This window comes from Coturnix japonica, chromosome 2 (assembly GCF_001577835.2).
Source record: "Coturnix japonica isolate 7356 chromosome 2, Coturnix japonica 2.1, whole genome shotgun sequence".
Lineage (NCBI taxonomy): Eukaryota > Metazoa > Chordata > Aves > Galliformes > Phasianidae > Coturnix > Coturnix japonica.
In genome coordinates, this window is record NC_029517.1 from 133,116,689 (window position 1) to 133,137,644 (window position 20,956).

A 20,956-nucleotide genomic window follows, 5' to 3' on the forward strand; every position below is an offset into this window, starting at 1 on the left:
ACCTGTAACCTGGGCTCTCAAAGCAACAAGGAGCTTGTGTTTGAAAGGAGTGACTGAACAAAAAGTTGCTCAAAAGCAAGCAGAGGAAAAAAAAAAAAAGAAAGAAGGAAAGAGAATCGGAGAGCACTGTGCTTCTAAGCTGTATTAGTGGCTCATTTCACTACTGAAGTTGAGCATTTTGCCCCAGGCAAGATATTTCCAGTGGTTAGGAAGGGCCCTGATGTGATTTATTCTTACACATCAAGAGCCATCCTCCTTCCAGCACCTGCATCTCTTTAAGTTTTGCTTAGGAAACAAAACAAATGGTGGGACTGAAATACAGTGTTTGCACATAGCAAGCCTATAGCCACAAACATGCAAAACACAGGCTGTGTGTGCTTTTTTGTGCTCGTGCGTATGTTCCAATATGAACATTGCATGTATGACTTGAGGAACATCAGGGATATCGAATGAAAAAGACTGATTGCTTCTCTAGGTAATAATGGTACTAAAAAGGGATGTTTTCTTCAATCTGATTTATAAATGCTGGGACAGATGGGAGTGTTAGCTGAGGGAATTTTGGATAAGCGACATTCATAATTGTAATTTGTACAGATTTAAGGGGAAAAAAAGCCTGAATGTGTAGGAGCATAATTTGCACTGTTAGTAAAATGTAGCTATTTCTGGGCTAAGATGCGCTGGCTGATAAATGGTGCATAATAACTGTTTGGAATAGGTTAGGACACAACGTGAAGAACACTCTCACCTATTAAAGCAGCAAGGGAATTTCTGGTATTTAGATTCCTGCTAGACTTCAGCTATAGTGCTGGGATTAATGGCACCTCTAAGAGGGCAGAGGACAAAAATAAGTTTTAAAGAGTATAATCTGAAATAATTCTCACAGTCATTGCGCTGATGGTTGGACTAGATGATCTCAGTGGTCTTTCTGAACCTTAATGACTGTGTGATTCTGTGAGTTCACTTTGTAATGGGCTGATCCTCTGCTGCCCCCCACCCTCCTTTGCTTATTAACATTTCTCCAAGCTCTTATTGGAGAACTTTGCCAAGTTCTCAGCTGTAGCTCATTGAAGCTGCTGTGGTTTTTTATCAGCAGTGAGCTTTACTCCCAGTTTCCTGTTCTCCTCTTGTGCGTATGATTTTGCCTTTTCAGAAAAGAGGGTTTTTTTTCCAGCAATTAGAAAAATTTCAAGTTATTTAGACACACAAACTGTTCCCTAGAACCAATTCAATGGGCACATTTAGTCCCAGTGAAGAAGAAACAATTTGGTTAGTCTACTTATGACAGTGCCATTGTTTCAATTGGATTTTTAATATTGCCCTGGATGAGGCTCTGAGAGTGTCTTCAGTTGTTTGTAACAGTTAAGGCTTTTGGTAGTCATTGTTATCAAATGAACTTCTTCTGATAGGACATGGTGATCTTGTTACGTGATTCTCCTGCTGGCCTGACAGAAGATAATCTTCAGATCAGGTTTCCCATGCATTTATTTGGAATTATGACTGTAGCACACACTTTCTGCACAAACCCCTCCAAATTTGGCCATTGACTATGCAGCACTAGTGACTGCACAAAGGTCTGATACAGAGCACACACAGTGTATGGTACAGTCCCGTTAGAAACAGCTTTCTTTCAAATAGTCAAGAATTCTATTAAAAGTTTATTGAAAAGATTTGGATGTGTCTATTTTTAATCTAATCACATCCCAAGGCAAAGGATACAGCAGTCCTCACTTGCTCTGCTCATTGGCTTAGCTGCCATCATGTAGCTCCCCTCTCCAATAAATGCAGCTTGTACATCTGATGAGTTCACAGCCTGAGTGTGCATTTCTGCATAATTATCACATCTAAGAGAGGTACTTTGCGAGGAACAAGTTGCTATTTTAGGCAGAGTCTTAGCCGACATTCTTCTTTCTGGGTGCTTCATGCATCATGTTCTACTCTTAAAAAAGCCCTTTCCTTTATGACTTCTTAGCGTGTATACCATGGGATGCCACCCTGATGTCATTATGGTGAATATCATGCAGGTTATATGCCCAGAGTATTCAGATGAGGTGTGAAGAAAGCTCAGCGAAATGGAAAATAGTTATTACAGAACTTTTATAAAGAGAGACATTTTGAAGTCCACTCCGCTTTGAGTCTTTGGACTGCTCAAACATGAGCTGTGCTTGGGAGTCTTCTTATATGTGCTTGGGGAAGAGAAACTCTTCTCATTATGTTAACTCTCAAATTGGAACAGTCTGCTTAGGGAATCAGTGAAGTCCTCGTCCCTGGAGGTGTTCGTGAGCTGAGGAAATGTGGCACTTAGAGACATGGTTTAGTGGGCATGGTGGTGATGGGTTGATGATTGGACTAGATGATCTCAGTGCTCTTTTCCAACCTTAATGATTCTGTGAAATTCTTTCTCTTCCAGACTACTCAGCCTTAACACCTCCTAACTATCTGCTGACCCTCGCAGTTAATCAACGTTGCATTGATCTGTATTGCTGAGTAACCACTGTGTCAGCAGTGTTGTTTGGATGCTGTGTCTGGACAGCCCTACAGACTACAGCATCTTCTACAGCTGCCTGCTATGACCTCTATAGCACACAAATTAGGGTCTTGTCAAGAAGCACTAATCCTAGCTGGCTACTGAGCCTGCTAATTCCTAATGGGATTTGCCCATCTTTAGCACTGAGACAGCTTAATACATTGTGTTACAAGTAATAGGACTATAAAAAGCCACACAGAGCCCTCCATAGCTGAAGAACCAGATGTTCCCAGACCACACCCAGACATTTTTATAGGGAAAGGAAAGAGCTAGGCTGGGGATAGGGAATCAGAGAAGTACTCAGTCTCCTCTGTAGATCCTAGAGCAGTTTACCAGACAGGAATAGTAAGGATAAGTAGGTTGTTAACAGGATACAACATCTTTTATTTAGTTCAAATGTGCCTAGGTGTTCAGAAACCTGACTGTATCAGTAATTTTAAGTTTCAGTCCAGCATTTCACAATAACCAGCAGGTTTTTGTTACATTTCTTCCTTACCATCATTTATATATATATATATATATATATATATATATATATATATTAGCATTAGGATCGAGGACATAGCTTCACCCCCTTATCAACCTGAAATGAGACCCCATGCTGGTATTGTTAGCTCATGACATTCTGAAGATAAATTGCACACCATGAGTTTCAAATTGCCTCCAAGGCACAAACTACTCATCCTTTGTAGTACTCATAATGAATTGAGCCCTCTCTCCAAGGTGGCTGATTTTTCTTAGTTTGTTTTCCTTTTGGATGCAAAAGGGGAGCAGCTCTCTGGCATAAATTAAGTACCCTTGTTTACAGAAGGACCTGATGTTCAGATGCTTCTTTCCATCGTGCTTCAAAGGGACTTGTTCTATTATCATAGAATCATAGAATAATAGGATGGTTTGAGTTGGAAGGAGCCTCAAGGATCATCAAGTTCCAACCCCCTGCCACAGGCAGGGCCACCAACCTCCAGATCTGGTACTAGACCAGATTGCCCAGGGCCCATCCAACCTGGTTTTGAACATCTCCAGGGACAGAGCATCCACAGCATTCAGGGATTTAGCTGGGTAGGGGGAACACTGTTCCCATTTCCTGGTCTGTCTCATTTGCTGCAAGGTTTGAACCTGAGTTGTTCATATACTATGTTTAGAGCAAACCTAGCTTTTAATCTCTGCCTTGCTAGTTCTTTTAGGTTAAATAGTGCCTGAATATTACACCCCCAAGAAATGCCCTGGTATATTCCTGGCTGTTCTGCATCCCTAAGAATAAAATAAATGAATTTTATGCATCTGCATGTACTATCATTCCCCGCACAACTGCTGAGACCACAGCAGGATATGAGCTGATTACAGCTGACAGCATTAACTTCATTAGCAGACGTTACAAAGGTTCATGCTTCTGGCTCTGAAGGTCCTGAATTCATACTCTGCCAAAGGCCCAGGCTTGGACAGATGGTGCTAGAATAACACTGGGAGAAATGGGGTATATTAAGCGGTTGAGTTGGAGCAGAGCTGCACATATGTTAAAATAACCAGTTTTCTCTTGTTTCATTTTCCATAGGGCTCCCCGCCTTGGTGGTTGCTATTTCTGTGGGATTTACTAAAGCCAAGGGGTACGGCACCGTGAACTAGTGAGTAATGGGGCTCTTCCTCCTCTTTTTTTCCTGTCTCACCTCCCACCATTTTGTCAAAAAACACACAGTCGCTGGCCTGCAGGAACAAAGGTAGGAGCTAAATTCTCATGTGCTACCCATGGAAGTAGGAATGATAGGAGCTGAGGGAACCTTCTGACATCCTCAATCCATCAGATCATCTGGATGCTGTGCACTTTCCTCATCGCTGCCCAAATGTCCAGGGAAAACTTTAGGATAGCAAGGTCTCCAGAGAAGAACTTATTGTGTGACTAGAGGCAACTCTCTTAGTTCAGTCTGAACAAGAGGGACATTATCACCATAAAGATGAGAATGCCAACACTCAGCACGGTTCAGATTTTATCTGCATTCGCTTCTGAATTGTCTCTAATAGAATAGCAGCAGGGACTGAAAATTGTGTATTCCTTTACAAACAAATTCATAGAAACTGGTTAAATGAATGGCACAGTAGGGGTGGGTTGATGGTTAGACTTGATGCTCGTGGAGGTCTTTTCCAAGCTTCACGACTAGATGACTCTATGATATATTACATCATTTTGATCTGAGTGTGTGCTATGAAGGGACAGTATTTTTCTTTTTAGAGCAAAATTGGGAATACTTAATGTTTTGGATGTTTAAAAAGGAAATAATAGCTTTTGTGTTTGTCTGCTTAATAGATTGTTTGATCAAACACTGGTTTTCAAAGTAGCTTAGCTTACTTTTAGGCACCAGAATGAGGGTGAGTTCTGAATTTGTCTGTTTGCTCAGTCCCACACTAGAAGCAGCTCAGAATTTTCCTCTATATAATTATTTTCTTCTTTTCTTTCTCCTTTTCTTTCTCCTCTCCTCTTCTCTTCTCTCCTCTCCTCTCCTCTCTCTCCTCTCCTCTCCTCTCCTCTCCTCTCCTCCCTCTCCTCTCCTCTCCTTCTCCTCTCCTCTCCTCTCCTCTCCTCTTCCTCTCTCCTCTCCTCTCCTCTTCCTCTCCTCTCCTCTCCTCTCCTCTCCTCTCCTCTCCTCTCCTCTCCTCTCCTCTCCTCTCTTCTCCTTTTAATAGACTAATGTGAACTGCTGCAAAAAGTTTGGTAGATCTTTTCCCATGAATGCAGTACCAGTTAGCATAAGACAACTCAACACAACACAAAAGAGCCTTGGGAGGAAGGAGGAAATGTGCAGATGATCACTCCCTGTCTCACTGCCCTGAATTGTGCATGCCAGCACCTCCTGCAGCAGAACAAAGTCTCCCAGCCTGCAGCAAAAAGGGTGTCAAAACTTAACAAAACCTGCCAGGCTCTTTTGCTCTCAGATTGGCACATCAATGAGGTGTCCCACAGGCTGTGCATTGACTTTCCCTCATTCCCAGGGTGCACAGGTTTAATGGGTAATATCAGAAGTAAGTGTGCAGTTGGAATAGTTGATCTAGAGGTCTTTTCCAACTTTAATGAGTTTATGATTAACTAGAGCAGCTCCTCCTTTTGCTGCCAGTCTTCTGACTTCTTTTAGCCCTTCAATTTCTGTTTCTCCTCGTATCCAGGGGCTGGCTGCTGCCTTCCTCTCTGCCTGTATGGCTGGCTGGCTGGCTGCCCAAGAATGGCAGGGGATCCTGTGCTCACAGCAGGAGCCACAGACTTAGGAATACAATTCTTAGCCCTGCTGTCAGGGTGCTTGTCAATGAAATAGGAAGGTATCTCAGGCATTGCATCCTGCTCCCTCACTGCTCCTTTCCCAGCCAGCCTGTCCATTCCTCTCCTGTGTGAGTCCCTGTGATTCATCAGCCATGACTGCTGCAGGCGTCATGAGATGCTCAGTGAATTTGCACATGTGCACTCAGCTCTTTTCCATAGGAAAAACCTTCCTCATACATGCTGTGTCCCTAACGCCATGGCGTGCAGAATACAAGGACAGGAAACAGCCTCCAGACATACATTTGTAGCAATAACACCTTGTGATTCCTGCTGTTGGCTTTATCAAGAGCCATCTTAGAATGAACTCAAACCCAGCGCTGTCCCAAGCAGCGTGTGTGTCCCTGCAGGTGCCTGTTAATCAGTCCCTGCTCTGACTTCATGCTACAAAGCACACACAGTCACATGCTGCTTCTCCAGGCTGGTTCATGAGCAGCTTTGCACCTGAACTTCATATCTTTAAAACATGAAGCAAAGATGAGTAGACCAAGACACAGGGTGACCCTACACTGCAGCATGCTTTTTCTTCTTTTTCCTCTTCAAAAGGCACGAAAGCTTTTTTATATTGATGTGTTGGTTTTACCTGTCCTCTAGAAGGAAGTCAATACTATATAACTGTAATTTCAGAGCTGAGCTTGAAAACTTGAAGTTGTTCAGACAGATAAATTAGATTTAACATTGTTTAATGCTAAAGACAAACAGAAATACAGAATGGAATCTTGTTCCAGGATTATTTGGGGTTTTGACCACTGAAGAAGGGTGCGTGGTCATTGCAAATCTTGGATCTGGAGAATAGAGGCTTTCACTTTTTGTCTAGTATAGGACATGCAGAGGACATTTCAAATGGGCAGTAATAGACCTCCAAGCTTTCATCTTGCTGAACAAAACAGAAGACATTAGCCTTAACATGTCCCTTTCAGTAACTGGAGGGATGTGAGCTAACATGATAGCCCACAAGAGGCTTTACAATGTCATTCAAAAATTCAACCCTACTTCACCCAGCTTTGTCCTGGTCATTGTAGCTATTTGGATGTAGCTACGGGATTAAGCTATTTAGTAATGATGATCAAGTTCCAGTCTCTCACCATCAGTAGAAATACATTCCACTAGACCAGGTTGCTCAGGGTCACTGTGCAGTCAGGCAGCCTGTGCCAGTGCCTTGTGGCTTTCCCTGGACTCGCCAGGCACTAATAAATGCCCTTTTAACCAGTACTCCAGAGTCAGACTCTGGATCTCTAAAGCTTGAACTGAGCAATTGAGGTTGTGCTACTGGTAGCTGGAAATTCATATTCTTTCCCACAAGAGAGCTCATAGGAGTTGTTGTCAAAGAGCAGCTCCAGGAAACAGAATATTTCTAGAGGTTATTCAGTGTCATTGCATCAGGGCTTTGGTCGCCCACAGGTATCTCAGTAACTCTTTTTTGTCCATCTCTAAATACTCGTGGGATAGTCCTGAGTGAGAGTTGTTGCAAGCAGAGCTGTAGGGTGTAGTCAGGAAGATCTTGTTGGAAGTCAGCAATTTGCAGGACCAGGGCAAAACCCCTCCATCTCACACCTTTGGCATAGTAGAGAGGTGGTGACCAGGGAGGTGGTAGATGGAATACCTCTTGTCCCGGGAGATATACAAAGCTGAGCAGGGCTGTGAGCACCCTGATCTAGTTGTAGATGTCCCTAGTCATTGCAGGGGAGTTGAACTAGATGACCTTTAAAGGTTCCTTCCAACTCAAATGATTATGATACAAAAAAAATTCAGATGTGTGGTGAAGAAGTCTCTTGTGTTGGACTCAAGAGCTGCTGTCAATCTGGGAAGCACTGCTTGGAAATGGTAGTTGATCATTGTTAAACCACTCACTCACTTTCTTCCAGTGGTAATTTTATTTAAGAGATCTCTAAAGAGATCCCTTGGCAAGTACTCTCAGTGAAAAGCAAACATTTTTGTGCCTTGAAAGGACAAGGATAAAAATGTCTCAACTAGACTAGCATGTTACTGGAGTTGGCTGTCAGTTCTCCTTCTTAAATACCACTTCTTCCCTTCTTTGCTGTCAGCCACCACCTCTGACAGTTTTGGAAGGAAACACTTTGATTGCATGCTGTGACAGGGAGATCAGACAGTCAGAAAGGATAAGGGCCAGTGCTTGGTGATGTGTGAACCCAACTTCAGAAAGCCCAAGGAGGGGGGAGAGGGGCTGCCAGGGACCTGATGGGAATAAAAGCCCTCGTTTATCCACGTCCTCATCACTAACTGGAATGCAGGACTGTCTGCTCCCTTCTTCAAGTGAGCTCCCTCTTTCCCTTCTACTTGGAGGGCTTCCTGGAAAAAAATATTCTTAAAGCTAGGATTAAACATTGAAGCAAAAGATTTGAGGGGCAAACACAGCAATTTGGGAGCATACCTGGTTCTCCCTCTGTCCTGTCTTTGAGTTCATGAAGGCTTTCAGTCATCACAGCCCTCCAACACTTCATCCCCATTTTCTCCCTCCATGCCTTCATTTTATTGTTACAGCTGCTCAGTCGGTGTGTCTCACAGAGCAACTTGTTATCAGGAAGAAATGAGAACTGATTAAATTAACATGCGATACCTTTAATTTAGAAATAAACAAGATTCAGGACTTGGAGAAAGTCAGAACGTCCTGCTTTGAGTTTTTAATTTGAAATGCTTTGTGTTTTCTTTCCCCAAATGTTCTGAGATTTAAGGTGAAAAATAACATAGTTGGAAGTCAGATCTGATACAAATACAATTGAAGCCGATCAACAAAACTGAAATGTTTCCAGGAAGGCTTTGTTTCCTGGGAGAAGTCTGAAAGTCATTGTTTCTTTTGATGCAGAATGAAATGATATTGCTGAAAGTACAAGCACATAAATGAATCACTGCAGGGTTAGCTGGATTAAGAGCTTTGAGGAAGTCCTTGTTCCATTGTAGTTGCCTGTTCTTATCCATTGGTAAATGCATGGTACTGTACTGTTGAAACCGGATTACTCCATTGCACATTAACTCCAGGGTACTGCTATGTCTCAGCATGTGAACTTTCCATGGGGTTGCTGGCACAGTGTAAATTCTCATCTTATCTTGCTCTAAAGTACCTAGTTTAAGTACCCATAGTCTAAATTGCCACATTCCCCATGAAATGGAAGTCCATCTCTAGTGCTGATTCAACTGTTCATGACTGTCGCAGAATCACAGAATGACTGAAGTTGGAAGGGACATTGGAGGTCAAGCAGGAACACCTATAGGAAGCTGTTCAGGACAACATCCAAATGGATTTAAAGATCTCTAAGGAGGAACACTCCACCACCTCTCTACGCAATCTCCTTGGTCACCTTCACAGTGAGAAAATGCTTCCTTAAAAAAAAAAAACAACTTTTTCCTTACTGTTATTATGTCCAAATGTGAAAATCCTCGTTGTCTATCTGGCCATCCTGTCATGCTCAGGTGGTGAGGAACAGAGATTTCTCTTATCTGTTTCTCTTTACAGTGGGTTTGTCAGTATTTCTGGGGAGGTGGTAGGGTCACTGTCCCTAGTGGTGTTCATGAGGCATCTGGATGAGGTGCTAAAAGATATGCTTTAGTAGCATAGTGGGCATTAATGGTTGACAGGAAGATGGTTGGACTAGATGATCTTGTAGGTCCTTTCCAACCTTGTGATTCTATGATTCTGTGGGGAATCCAGTTCACAGTGAGATCTGCATGTGGATGTACTGTGCAGTAGGATTTCCATGTAGACTCCTGGAGCACATATATATTGTTAACTTGAGAAGTGGGAGGTCTCCATCTAGTCTGGGTGCACTGATTGCATAATTCTATGATTCTGTGAATATTCAAGTGGTGAAAGTTTGGTCAGTGCAATGGAGCTCAATGAAAGACTCCTTTGGATCTCCACTGAAGAGAAATGCCATCAAAGCCTACTGGATTCCATGATAGGCACTAACATGATAGACATAAATTCTTAATGAGAATATCCACTTGGGCCGTGTAGGAACCAGGCATATTAGTAGCCTAAATTCCACAGAAAGTCAATAAAGAAAGGGGAAATTTGATAGTGATAGGACAAGGAGGAATGACTTGAAACGAAAAAAGGGGAGATCTAGATTAGGTATTAGAAATTCTTTATTCAGAGGGTGGTGAGTCACTGGCACAGGATACACAGAGAAATCGTGGATTCTCTGTCTCTGGAGGTGTTCGAGTCCAGGTTGGATGAAACCGTGGGCAGTCTAATCTGGAGGGTGACAACCCTTCCCACAGCAGGGAGTTTGGAACTAGATAAACTTTAAGATCCCTTCCAACCCAAGCCAGTCTATGATTCTCAGGATGTGTGATGTGAAGGAGGAGGAACATGTTGGTTTCCAAAGGAGACATGACACTTCACTTTCAGATTAAGAACATCCACTTAAGCAGCGCAGTGAATTCCCACCTTGCTGCTGAGCTGTGAAATTTCCCCATGGCAGCAAGCCCAAAGGGAGGATCCAGGAGCAGAAATGTACTGTGCTTCTGGACCCAAGTTCCCCCTGGGCCTACTGGTTAGCAAATGAACAAATCTGCTCTTTTGCCTGAGCAAGCACGACAAGAGAATTATCTTGCTCACAAAGTAATGCTGTAGCTTCCAGCAGGACCTGGTCTGAAACAGAGCATCACATGAATTTTGCATGCATTCCTCTGTCAACAATCGAATGGTAATCAAACATGGCTCTGCGGGCAGACCCCCAGGCAACTGGGCCTTTGTGCAAGTACAGGAGAAACAAAAAGCAAAACTTGCTTGTTGTAAATTCTGAGACTTTTTTTTTTACCATGGAGTATCAACTCTACAGACAAAGGAAGACAGCAAAACATGCATCTTTTTGTTGGTGGTACTAGCTACCAAGTAATTTTCTTTTCTTTCTTACTTTTCCAGCTGCTGGCTGTCATTAGAGGGAGGTCTTCTCTACGCCTTCGTGGGACCAGCTGCTGCTGTTGTTTTGGTATTTGAGCTTGGCTGAAATAATCTTTTTTCTCTTTATTTATTTATCTATTTATTAATTTTATAAGACTTCCTTCACTCTTTCAACCCAAGAGTGGCCCTCTCTGTTTCTATTCTTGTTTTTAGTAACTTTCTCCTTCAGGAATTAAACACAGAGTATTAGAAGCCAGCAATTTGGGATGGGTTTAAGTCTGAAATACAGTGTACCTCAGCAACCAGCCTTCTGCCTCTGCCCTCTCTAAAGTCCCCTAAACATGGATAAAGCTTTGCCTTTTTATCAACCTATCTGGATGGAAGTGCAGAATGGTGGTGGAAAACTCTGACATTAACTCCTTCAGAAACTGCTGTTACTGGCTGCTCTTAAACCAAGTAGGGTCTCCACAGACAGCATGTATTCTTCATTTGTCCTAGATGCCCATGGAATTCCTGCTAGGCAGCAGTCTGTCCTCCCATCCCCTACCCCTTGGCTCTAACCCAACACCAAAGCCTATCTTAGTCGGTTACTATCATCTGAGTTGAAGGTGTCACTCAAGTGATGACAGTCCTTTCATCAAGCTTCCCTGCTGTTGAAGCCTCACTGATCATGAGAAGTCTTGACTGTCAGGGTTCAAAGACTTTGTAAATGGCTGGTCCCTTTAGGAAATCCCTTCTGCAGCAATTGCAGACACATTTAATGGCACTTTTAGACCCATCTAAGTGGAAGTCTGTTTTTTCACTCCAACCCAATGTTTTATTCAGTGGAAGAGCTGTGTGGTCTCTAAGCCTCACGTGCCCTGGAGGATCCCATAGAAATGGAATTGTCGACATTTGCAGTTTCTTTTTTGGATCCATTTTTTGTTTCAAGCAGTGCTGAGGGGGGTAACTGCCCTGTAGCAGGAGCAGGCTTACAGGAGAATAGCTACACAAAACCTCTTGCTGCCTCTGTTCTTAACTGCTGTCACTGCACATCAAGCCTCTTTGGTGTCATCATGACGTCAAAGAAACAAGTCATCAGTTACCCCTCTTCTACAATAAAGCAAAGCCTTTCTCTCTTAGGGTCTTTCTTTAGCATTGATACAAGGCATAGCTGAGCCTTTGGATAGTCATCACCAAAGAGTGGGAATATTCAGATGTACATGCTAGCCAGTCATTAGATTTCTGTAGGCATGTGATAGTTGGATTTTGTTCAGTCATGTTGCTGACGGGCTTAGAGTCTTCCTTATTGCTGGAATAATTGACAGCAGCATTATGTGGCTTAGTGTTTTCAGATGAACTACCTCTTCACTCAACAACATAATAACAAATAGCTCTGGCTCAGTGGCTTGAGTGTTCAATAGACAGCTGTGATTAGGAGGGAGTGAACTATTGTAGTGCCCAAAGAAAGAGCAGCCAGTCTCCTGCCTGTTTTGCTTTTGTTGTGCCAACGACAAGGGAAGTAATCCTTCAGCTTTCCCTACTGTGCTTCCATTTGGCATCTCTGTTTTCACTCAGCATCAAAGCTGGAATTGGAGATAACCTTACACTGAGGTCAACACCTACAGATGTTGGTTCATACAGAAGGTCAGAGGAAGTGGTGAGTCATCTCTGGAGGTGTCTGTCTCTTTTCATTGCCTAGAGAAAGTGCCCATACATCTCATTTATACTACCTGACTCACTGCTAGCTAAATGAGAAGCAAATGATGCCCAAGAGAGGTATGAGGTAGTATATGTATATCCTGAGGAACTTGGGGAAGAGGAGGAGGAATAAGCATTGAACACTTCTTTACAAATTGAAACTTAAGCTGACAGAATTCACGCTTTGGCTTTGTAGAAGAGCATAGGGTTGAATACACAGTTCTCAATTATGCAGTGTGTATGAGACCAGGCAGTTTCCTCTTTTGTGCATGCTTTGTCAAGGGGTATGCAGCTGTACTGCCACTCAGGACAGGTTTGCTCCAGATCATTCATGTGCTCTTGTGCAGGGATCACAGAACAAGATGGGACTTGGCTCCGCACTTGAGCTAAGCAGCTTTTTCTCACCCGAAACTCTGAGGAATATGATACGTTGGCACCCAAATGACTTTGCACGCATTTGACTTGGCTCCAGCTGGGTTTATTATCTATGCTTTTAACTTTAAGAAATTTAAAATGCTTTTAAATTTAAGAATTCCAGGAAATTTAAACTCAGGGCTGCTGCAATTGGTTTTACACTTCTGACTCAGGTGAAGCACCCTGATGATGCACAGGTCAAAACCCTGTTGCAGAGATGCCATTACAGAGCTACAGTTCTTCATCTCCCCTGCCATAAATGAATGAGGATGAACACTGTTGTGTCAAAACCTAGTAGGTATGCAACCTGCAATACTTCAAGCTCATCTTCTCTACTGCACCTTAAAAAAGAGGACCTCATATGCTCAGAAGCCTCCATTGTGGTGAAGAAAGACATGTGAATTGCAAGTGTGCTTATATTATGCACTTAACTGGGTTTTGTTTTCTTGCTGATCCTTGGCTGAGTTACTGTGTGTGACTTGCCAGCACTGGGTCTATAAAACAAAACAATGGTTTGCTCTAGAAATGGACTGACAGCTGTGGAAGGTATTCCACTCACCCAACAGCTGATACAAAAGAAAATAATTGCTATTTGGGAGCTCTTCCATTTGCTGCCAGCTGTAGACTCCACATCAGAAAGCTGGGTCATGTCCTGATGAAATCAGCAGAGCAAACTCAGAAGGGTTGTTCAGTTTTGAGAATGATTTTGGCATCTAGACGAAGGCACAGTGTGAGCAAAAATGTCTTTCCCATGGGCTGTGCATTCTTTGGTGTTTTGATGGTTGGAGTAGATAATCTTGGTGGACTTTTTCAACCTTACTAATTCCACAATTCTATGATTCTATGAGTCGTTCCTTAGGACTACTTCTCAAGAGTGTACTAAAATCACCCAGGCTCTTACCTAACATCTAATGTTGAATGTACCTGAATTTGATCTGAAATCCTTGCAAGCACAACGTGCAGAAGAGCATCCAGTACCTCGTTCTACCAACACCAGCTGTTTCACTGGCAACAAAAGCAGGCGAATGTCACTTTTTTCCACCATCAGCACTGTGCCCCTAGGAAGAGGTGATGATCGTGTATCACCTAAGTGGTTACGTTCAGAGGTTGCTGAGGTTTGCATGGGGTTTGTAAAACAGATGCAGCTGGCAGTGGTGAATGGAATCAAAAAGGAGCACTGAGAAGTTCAACATCACTTTGAAAGACCTTAGCTCTGCACAGCTTGTATTTCCCTGTGAATTTTATACCTGACTGTGCTCTTACCCTAACAAAGCAGAACGAAGGGCTGTGTAAAGTTGCTTTGCCCACTAATTTCTTGGAAATGGATAGATGGCTAATCCATGAGCTGTGCAATCTGCAGGCTTTCTCAAGATATCCTACCACAGCAGCTGATATTTCTGCTTACTCAAGTGGCTCTCCATCTCTTATTCTGAGAGCAGCGGTGGTGCTTCGCTCATCAGGAATGATGACTATCCATCTGGATCATACCAGACTATCCTATTAGTGCTGCTGCTTTTGGACCACAGATTCAAAAAAAATATACTTTTGAAATTGTGTCATGCCACTTCTCTCCCCTGCATTGGCCACTTTCAATTTGTGTTATCCTGAAAAAGTATTTTTATGCTTTGATTTTGGCTAGATCTTGAGCATGAATTCGACCTGATCTAGCTGCAGAATTCACAGTTAATAGCAGGGGAGCTAGACTAGGTGACCTTAAAGGGTCCCATCCAACTCAAATGATTCTGTGGTTTTGTGAGCCCTGCAGCATTCTGAGCACTTTACAGCCTTGACCTGGCCCATGCAGACTTCTCTGAGCTGCTGCCGACTGCATTCTGCTTTCCTGAACTCAGATACATGATCAAGGGAGGTGGGATGGAAAGGGGATAGGAGGGGTGGTGGCTTGCAGAGATGTGACTGTCAACCAGCTTTGGGAAGAAAAAAGGGCTTAGCTTGCCCTTTTGTTCCTTCTGTATTGCTGAGTGTGATCTGCACCCACCTGAGAACAAAACTGTGTGTTGTTTTTCTTTCAACAGGTGAACATGGTTATTGGCATTCTGGTTTTTAACAAACTTGTATCCAAAGATGGAATAACAGATAAGAAACTGAAGGAACGGGCAGGGTATGCCTTATCAATACATCTAAGTAAAGAATAAAAACAAACAAACAAAAAAAAATCTAGCAACAACAACAACAACAAAAAGGTTGTGATCAATAACCAGGTGAGAAATGCAAAGAGAGACTGGAGATGCAAAGAACAAGCAAAAGCAGGTTTAAACAAAATGGGACAAATGAACAAAAAAGAAATCCACAGATTAATATTTCTGCCTTGTTATTCAGAGCAGAGGCAAAAAACAAAACGACAAAACAAGATGCAGCTGATACAGCAACAAGATATTCCTGATACAGGGGGAGAGTGAATTCAGCTCTTTGTTAAAAAGGCTTCAGCCCAAACTGACATATTCTTCCAAAATATAGGGAAAAAAGTCATTCTTTTCACTAACTCTTGGAGAATTAGTTAGATCAATTTATTAGATTAATTAGTTAGATTAGTTAGACTAGTTAGATGTGTCATTGCTGAGTTTGGCATGTGGGATGGGTTGTGTGACAGCAGGGTTATCTAAGAGCTGGCAGATGGCTGAGGGATGGCAAAGGTATGCTGCGCTTTGAAGGAAGGGGTTTTGAAAGTGTACAAGTGAACAAATTAGTATATGAGTGGTCAATAGAGAAAGGTATCTCCTCTGTAAGAAGAAATTCTGATACCTCCTGAAATTCTCTATTTTCTCCCAAGTCACCACTCAAACCTCTGTCCCTGAAGCCCAGGTCTGGTGCTGAGTGGTTTACTTTGTTAGTACAATGGAAGAGTTTATTCCAAAGCTCTTGGCAGCAGCCAGCATGGCAGCAACTGCAAAGGTCTCCCTTGGCTTACCTCCAAACTATTGACAATGCATCTATTTAGTGATGACATCAAAACTGAGGGCAGAAGCAAGCTCATCTAGCCAGAGAAGAAGAGTAACAAGGGAAGGTTCATATTCTATCTATGGTGTTGACCTGGGCAAATGGTTTGATTCCTTGATGCACTGAGGAAGGAATCTTGATGCCTAAGCAAGCTATTGATTATGAGAGGAAAATTAAGCTCTTTTGGGTGGGCATTGGTATGTGTTATTGCTGGGATAAATGTGTATGTGACCTTAGTGCATCGCTTTAAGCAACCACTAACAAGGGAATTCCTTATTCTGGCTGATGCCTTTTTTACAAAGAGAACCCAAGAAAATACCCTAACTGCAGGCAGAGTCCATAGAAAGGTAATTACACTGGAAAGTCAACACTGAAATAAATCATGTATTGGATTAGCAGAGCAGCGAGTTGCTGCTTATCAGCCTGTCCCTCTTTAAGCTAAACTGCAAACAGAATGACCTTACTTAATACCTATCAGCTGGTTATTGATCATACTCACAGTTATACTTTGACAACAAAACCAACAGCAAAAAAAAAAAAAAGTCCTTTTTCTGATGTTCTTTGTTTTTTCTTTCTTTTCTCTTTTTTCCCCCCCTTTCATGTCCGTGTGTGTGTGTGCGCAGCACTTTTAAGCCTTCTCTGTGCTAAGTGATTTTGTTCTCCTTTCCAAGTGCACCTGCTGAGATCGCAGGGATGCTTTTTGGGATCCCCAATGCTCCCTCCCTTTAGCTAGCTGCTTCTGGCCTGGGCTTGGGAACCGTGTTGGAGGGGTAGATTTGAAGATAATCAGAATGAGTCATGGCCTCAGACACATTTGGATCTGAGGAGATGGTATAAAGAAACGTTGTGTTTCCTTTAGCAGAGGCAAGAAGTATGGTTCAGTGTTGGAAAAAAAAAAATAATGGAAATCCTCCAAAAAAAAGGAAGGGAAATTGACCTGTTGAATGAGGAACCCAGTGCATATATCGCAGATTGGTTGTCATTGATAGAGTAGTGTTAACAGCTTCTGCAAAATAATACCCAAGACACAATAAGTCTTGCCCTATTAGTTAACAGAGGAAATCACTGTGATTATTGATGTCATGAAACTTCCTAAAGGCATTTATCAGGAATATCTTTATACATATATGAGAAAACGAGGCTACGATGAGGTAGATGTGGTTACATGGAGAGTTTGCACATTGCACATGGATGCCCCAAATCCTTTCCAGGCAGATATCCTGTGCTAGAGGTGGGGAGAAAACCCTGCGAGAGGTTCCCAGCAAATACCTGCTTGCAGTGCTCCAGTATTTCCCCCAGGTTGACCTTCTGCAGTCAGCTGCACCAACAGCATTTTTAGTCTTGTTGACATGGGCGCTACTAAAAGCGAAAGTTTTCATACTGGATGCAGGGATCTTTAAAATGAATTTTAAATGTATTCAGCCAGTGTTTATTCTAGAAGCATTTGTGTGCTTATGCAGTCAGGGAAGAAGAATGAGACTATAGGGTGTATTCACAAAGGCTAATTTTAGCCTGCTGAGTTTAATCTCCCCAGGCTTCCTTTGTAGCCATTGGAAAGAGACAGGAGCCTTGTTTAGTTTTTCCAACTGGTCCCTTAGAGGAGCTTTACTTCTTTTTTCCTTCTGCCGATTGACTTGAGAAAGTTTGCTCCAATACCTTGTGTGAAACATTCTCTGTGTGTGCTGCTGGGGTGTAACAGAGCTGGATGGATAGTGCCAAGACAAGTAATTGGGGAGATAATGACTATATTAAAATAGGGACAGATTTAGATTGCCCTTCTATCTGGAAGCGTTTCATGTTGTAAACATGGGCTGTGCATGGTTTAAAGCACTGTTCAATATTAAGTAGCAAAGTCCAGGCTCCACTGTGCACACCTGATAAGTCCATGAGTTGTTTGTGAATATTTAAGAAGAAGAAAAAGCTAAATCAAATGAATACATTTTTCTCTGTGGTTGTTCCATTAGTTACCCTATCATACATACATGCACCAATATAAGCCTAGCATGGAAATTCAATATATTAACAACCTCAAGCCCAAAACTAGAACAAATTAGAATACAAACATACCCACATCTGTGCCTGCTGCTTATGACTTTCTGCATAAATGCACCCAACAGCAATTACAGTTGTGTGTTATAGTGGTCTTTTGGCTGGTTCTTTGTGATTCAGTGTCATTCATGTTTCTCTGGTACAGTTTTCCATCAAATTCCTTGAATCAATCTATTTTCTTTTTGCTGACTATCTCTGCCTCTCTCTGTCTCTCTGCTTATCTGTTCTTTGTAGCTTATAGGTCTGGGGATGGACCATGTTTTTTTTTTAAGGGTCATGCACTTAATGCCTCTCAAGACCCACTTTATCTGTAGTTCAGCCACTGTCCTCACTGGATTTACACCATTCTGCCTGGAAGATAGGAATTTATTGACACAGGAACTAATTTTCACTGTGTCTCAAGGCTTCAGCAACTTTCAAGTTGCTGTGTGACATCTTAGTTATGAGTCTTTATTTTGGAAGGCAGTGATGGCTTATGTCACAGTAACTAATTCAAAGACGATGAATAGCCATTAAATTAAGCTCAATGACCACTAGGAACACTGATAATGCTGTGTTGGTGTTCGTAGGTGTGTTCTTTTTGCAGTGAGACTGAACACAAAGCCATAAATGTTAAGAAACAATCAGCTAAGTTTCCTAATCTCTCTCCCAGCTGTAAAAACGCAAGGTCTGGTACTTCCAAACATCATCAGCTTCACTGCCATCACCAAGGAATGACAGACCTGCTGCCCTCTGGCAGTGATGCTCATGCCTTCTCTGATGTCAGGCGCTCTGTGTAGGTCTATAGGATGTTTTGCAGTCTCCTGCACATTTTCTATGCTGGATCCGATGTGGGCAGCATGGATCTATGAAAACCAGGCAGTGAGTGAAAAGTAGTAAATTCTGGAAAGAAAAAGGGTCAGTCACAAGCTCATGTGGCTTCTGAGCTCCCAAGTAACAGCTGGCTGTTCATACATATCAGCATTTAAAAACTGTGGACATACCCTTCCCTAAGTCCTCAACACATTATGTACCAGCAGCCCACAACAGCCTTTGTGGTTGATCTCCTCCAGAAAGAGGGAGCAACCTATATGAACAAGTCTCAGGGTTCATCCCAAAGATATATTTTCAGCTCCAAAACAAGATTTGAGGGAAAAATATCTCAGAAGTAGTCAGTCCGTCCATTTTCCCGAGTTTAAAATTCATAGGGCTTTTCCAAGAGCAAATCGATGGTCTTACAAAACACCCTTAATTTCAAGGACATATGCAGCTGTTGTATGTGCGTGCTCTTAGTCACAGATGAAGCCACCAAAGAGTACCTTATCTCCTGGTGTTGTCAGCTATCAAAAAGAAAGAAGTTTTTTACAAAAAGGTTGGCAAGGCACTGGCGCAGGTTGCCCAGAGAGATGATGAATGTCATGTCCCTAGAGATATTCAGAGTCAGGCTGGATGGGGCTCTGAGCACCCTGATACAGCTGTAGGTGTCCCTGTTCACTGCAGGGGGAGTTGGACTAGATGGCCTTTAAAGGTCCCTTTCAACTCAAATGAGCAAAGGATTCTGTGTTATGGGTGTCTCCACTGAGGTGAGGACTTGCACACAAGGGCCACAGGAGGAAACGTGTTATCCTTTGCATTGCTTTGGGAAACAAGCTAAGTAGTCCCCACAGCCCTACTTCTTGCCTTCTACTGTACAACCCTGCCACCTTTCTTTTTTTGTTTTGAAGTTTACCAAGAAGGAAAAGAGCAATTTCTTAAAATCAAACCAAAAGAAGGAAGTGAAGACTGGGAGAGCAGTACTGGTTTCTCTTCCTTGGGTGCCAGAGAGAGACACCCTGAATCTGGCAAAACTTTCACCAACACAGTTCCACCCTCACCAGTGGCACCAACAATGCCTCCAATCATACATTTTCCCATTGCCCGCATATGGAGTGGTACAGATGAAAGAATTTTATTCCTGCCTGTATTTCATTTTTTCTTTTCAAACTGGGTATGGTTGGTTGGTTCCCTTTCTTCTTTCTTTCCTTTGTTCTTTCTTTCTTTTGGCTTCTCTTTCCCTTTCCTTTGTGCGTTTGTGTTCATGAGCAAAGTGTTTTGTTTTGTTTCAGTCTTTTGGTTTTAATTGCAGTCAGATGGCAGTGCCCCTTTACGGCATGACGCTCAAATGTTCCAAGTGTGGAGTAGTTTCTTCTGCTGAAGTTTCGGCCACAGCCACCAGTAACGCCATGTTAGTTCCTCTAATTTCAACTTCTTTTCTTTCTTTCTTTCCACTTTCTTTTGTTTTTATTATTATTTCCCTCATTCATTTCCCCCCTCCCTCACCAGTTCCTGTTTGTTTTCTCTCCCCATGTCCCTGCCCGCTTCCCCATATCCCCACCTCTCCTTGACCTCATTCTTTGGGCCATGAGTAGTGTAGGGCTTATTCAGTGTCCTTGAAGCAAAAGCTGAGGGGCTGGATCCTCAAAAGCACTCTATGACATGCCTAGATTGAAGCATGTGAGCAGCCCATGGAAGACAAAGGGACTGAGTATATATTTTGTACCCCAATTCAATTTAGTTCCTTAAGTTAAAATTCTCATTCCTGTTAATTTTGTAGATAGAATGGGGTTAGTTTACCTTTAGCATATGCTTGAGTTTTTTTACTCCAGTGATACTGGAGAGTGTTGAACGGGAATTCAGTGAGTTGGTGAACCATCTATTGGTGTTTGGTATTTTTCTCCTCTTTAAGTTTAATACCTCACAGGGCTGCATTTCTGATTTGATAACTGTTGACTGTCTCTCTTTTCATACCCTTAAAAGCACTTGGAATTAGCTCTCAAAATCTGAAAGTGTTTCGTAGCCCTGCATTATGAAAGTCAAATGCTGTTAAATCTCTTCCTAGATTCAACTGGAGTTAGTAGGAAAAAATAAATACATTATGAAAATGTCAGAGGTTTGTTCTGCTGGAGAAGTTGTTGCTATTTATATTGTTGGCTTTTCTCCCAAAGGTTAAGGTAGGGTGGAGAGTGATGAGGAAAGATTTGTCTTTCCTCCTTCCCTTTCTGAAATTGTTTTATTTACATCCTTTCAAGGTGATTCTATATTTTGATTTTGATGTCTGCAGTAATGCCTATAAAATGTGTGCAGCAGTTTCAGATGTTTTCAATTTGTAAAAATCCCACCTTTAATTAAGCTAGCCAAATCTCAAAATGCA

General features: G+C 42.3%; 1 protein-coding gene across 9 annotated transcripts in view; it reads left to right on the top strand.

Annotated features, from left to right (window-relative positions):
- ADGRB1 (adhesion G protein-coupled receptor B1) overlaps positions 1–20,956 on the top strand; it is a 264,284-nt gene that overhangs the window by 212,496 nt on the left and 30,832 nt on the right. For 8 of the 9 annotated variants that reach the window (XM_015856456.2, XM_015856458.2, XM_015856457.2 and 5 more), the window contains 4 exons: positions 4,077–4,146; positions 10,711–10,777; positions 14,817–14,902; positions 19,892–19,990. In XM_015856456.2, coding sequence (XP_015711942.1) covers positions 4,077–4,146; positions 10,711–10,777; positions 14,817–14,902; positions 19,892–19,990 — 322 coding nt within the window. The remainder of the gene's footprint in view (positions 1–4,076; positions 4,147–10,710; positions 10,778–14,816; positions 14,903–19,891; positions 19,991–20,956) is intronic. The other variant, XM_015856460.2, reaches the window with a different exon arrangement.